Source organism: Aptenodytes forsteri, unplaced genomic scaffold (assembly GCF_000699145.1).
Source record: "Aptenodytes forsteri isolate BGI_AS27 unplaced genomic scaffold, ASM69914v1 Scaffold224, whole genome shotgun sequence".
In the NCBI taxonomy this organism is placed as follows: domain Eukaryota; kingdom Metazoa; phylum Chordata; class Aves; order Sphenisciformes; family Spheniscidae; genus Aptenodytes; species Aptenodytes forsteri.
The window spans coordinates 17125-18160 of NW_008794879.1; the positions used below are offsets into that span (position 1 = coordinate 17125).

General features: G+C 61.6%; 1 protein-coding gene across 1 annotated transcript in view; it reads left to right on the top strand.

Annotated features, from left to right (window-relative positions):
* The first annotated feature begins 875 nt into the window (after positions 1-875).
* The window catches only part of CPLX1 (complexin 1), a 115385-nt gene continuing 115224 nt past the window's right edge, over positions 876-1036 (top strand). The window contains exon 1 of the mRNA XM_009274635.2: positions 876-978. Coding sequence (XP_009272910.1) covers positions 948-978 — 31 coding nt within the window. The 5' untranslated portion in view covers positions 876-947. The remainder of the gene's footprint in view (positions 979-1036) is intronic.

The following is a 1036-nucleotide window of genomic DNA, read 5'->3' on the forward strand; positions in this document are numbered from 1 at the left end:
GCAGAGAGGAGAGGCGCGGTGCGGGTACATAGGGATGGAGGAAGCCCTCGTCCTTCCAGGTGCTGGCGGGTCGGGCAGCCCCACGGCACGGCTGCGATCTGGTACCGGAGCCGATGCCGGGCGGGGAGGCAGTGTGCCTTGGAGCCAAGTCCGCTGCTCCCCGCGGCCGGGGCCAGCAGAGGGAGGCAGTAGCCTGTGCGGTGGGGCTGCTATGCTGTACCTGAGGCCGGCCGATCTCAACCTTGAGCCGTCCCGGCTTTTCCTGAAAAGGTGCAGCCATCGCTGGCATTGCGCTAGGGGCTTTTTGGGTGAGATTCCTAAGGGATTAGACTGGGGGAGCCTGCCCCGCATCTGTGCTCTCCATCCCGCTGCCCGGGCTGTATCCACACTCGAGTCGCCCAGTTTCCTCGGCTTGTCCTCCCGGGCACCTTCAAATGCCCCCTCGGCGGTCCCCGGCGGAGCTGCTTCTCCGGTGCTAATCCTCCGAAAACCGAGAGGCGACAGGCAGGCGGGCAAATGAGAAAGTTCAAAGGTTTAACGCCTTTCTGGCCGTCTGCAGGAGACAAGCCGGGAGGAGAACCGCACTGCTCCTCCAGGCTGACTCCCAGCCACCTGCTCTGCCTGGGCGAAAGTCCGTGTCCCCTTACCGCCTCCTCGCCCCCTTCCCCAACCGCCAGCATGCAGCTCTGTTCCCTAAGTGGCAGGGTTTCCTTGTCCTGCAAAGCCAGGGTCTGCAGAGATGGGGGGGGGTGGTGTTAGAAACTTGCCTGCAGTTAGACTAGAGGAAAGCTGTGGGGAGGAGAGGTGAGAAAGACCAGGCATCAGCCTTCTCCTCCTCAAGACACCATTCCTCTTTTGATTGTACCTCTCTACAGGCTGCCATCCAAGGATTCCTGGTCTCTGTGCATGTGAGGTGAGAAGGTGGACAGCACCCCTAAGCCAGCAGCATGGATTTTGTTATGAAACAAGCTCTAGGAGGTAAGTGCTGTTGCAACATGATGGGTCTTACACCCCCCCCCCCCCACCCCCACCCCCC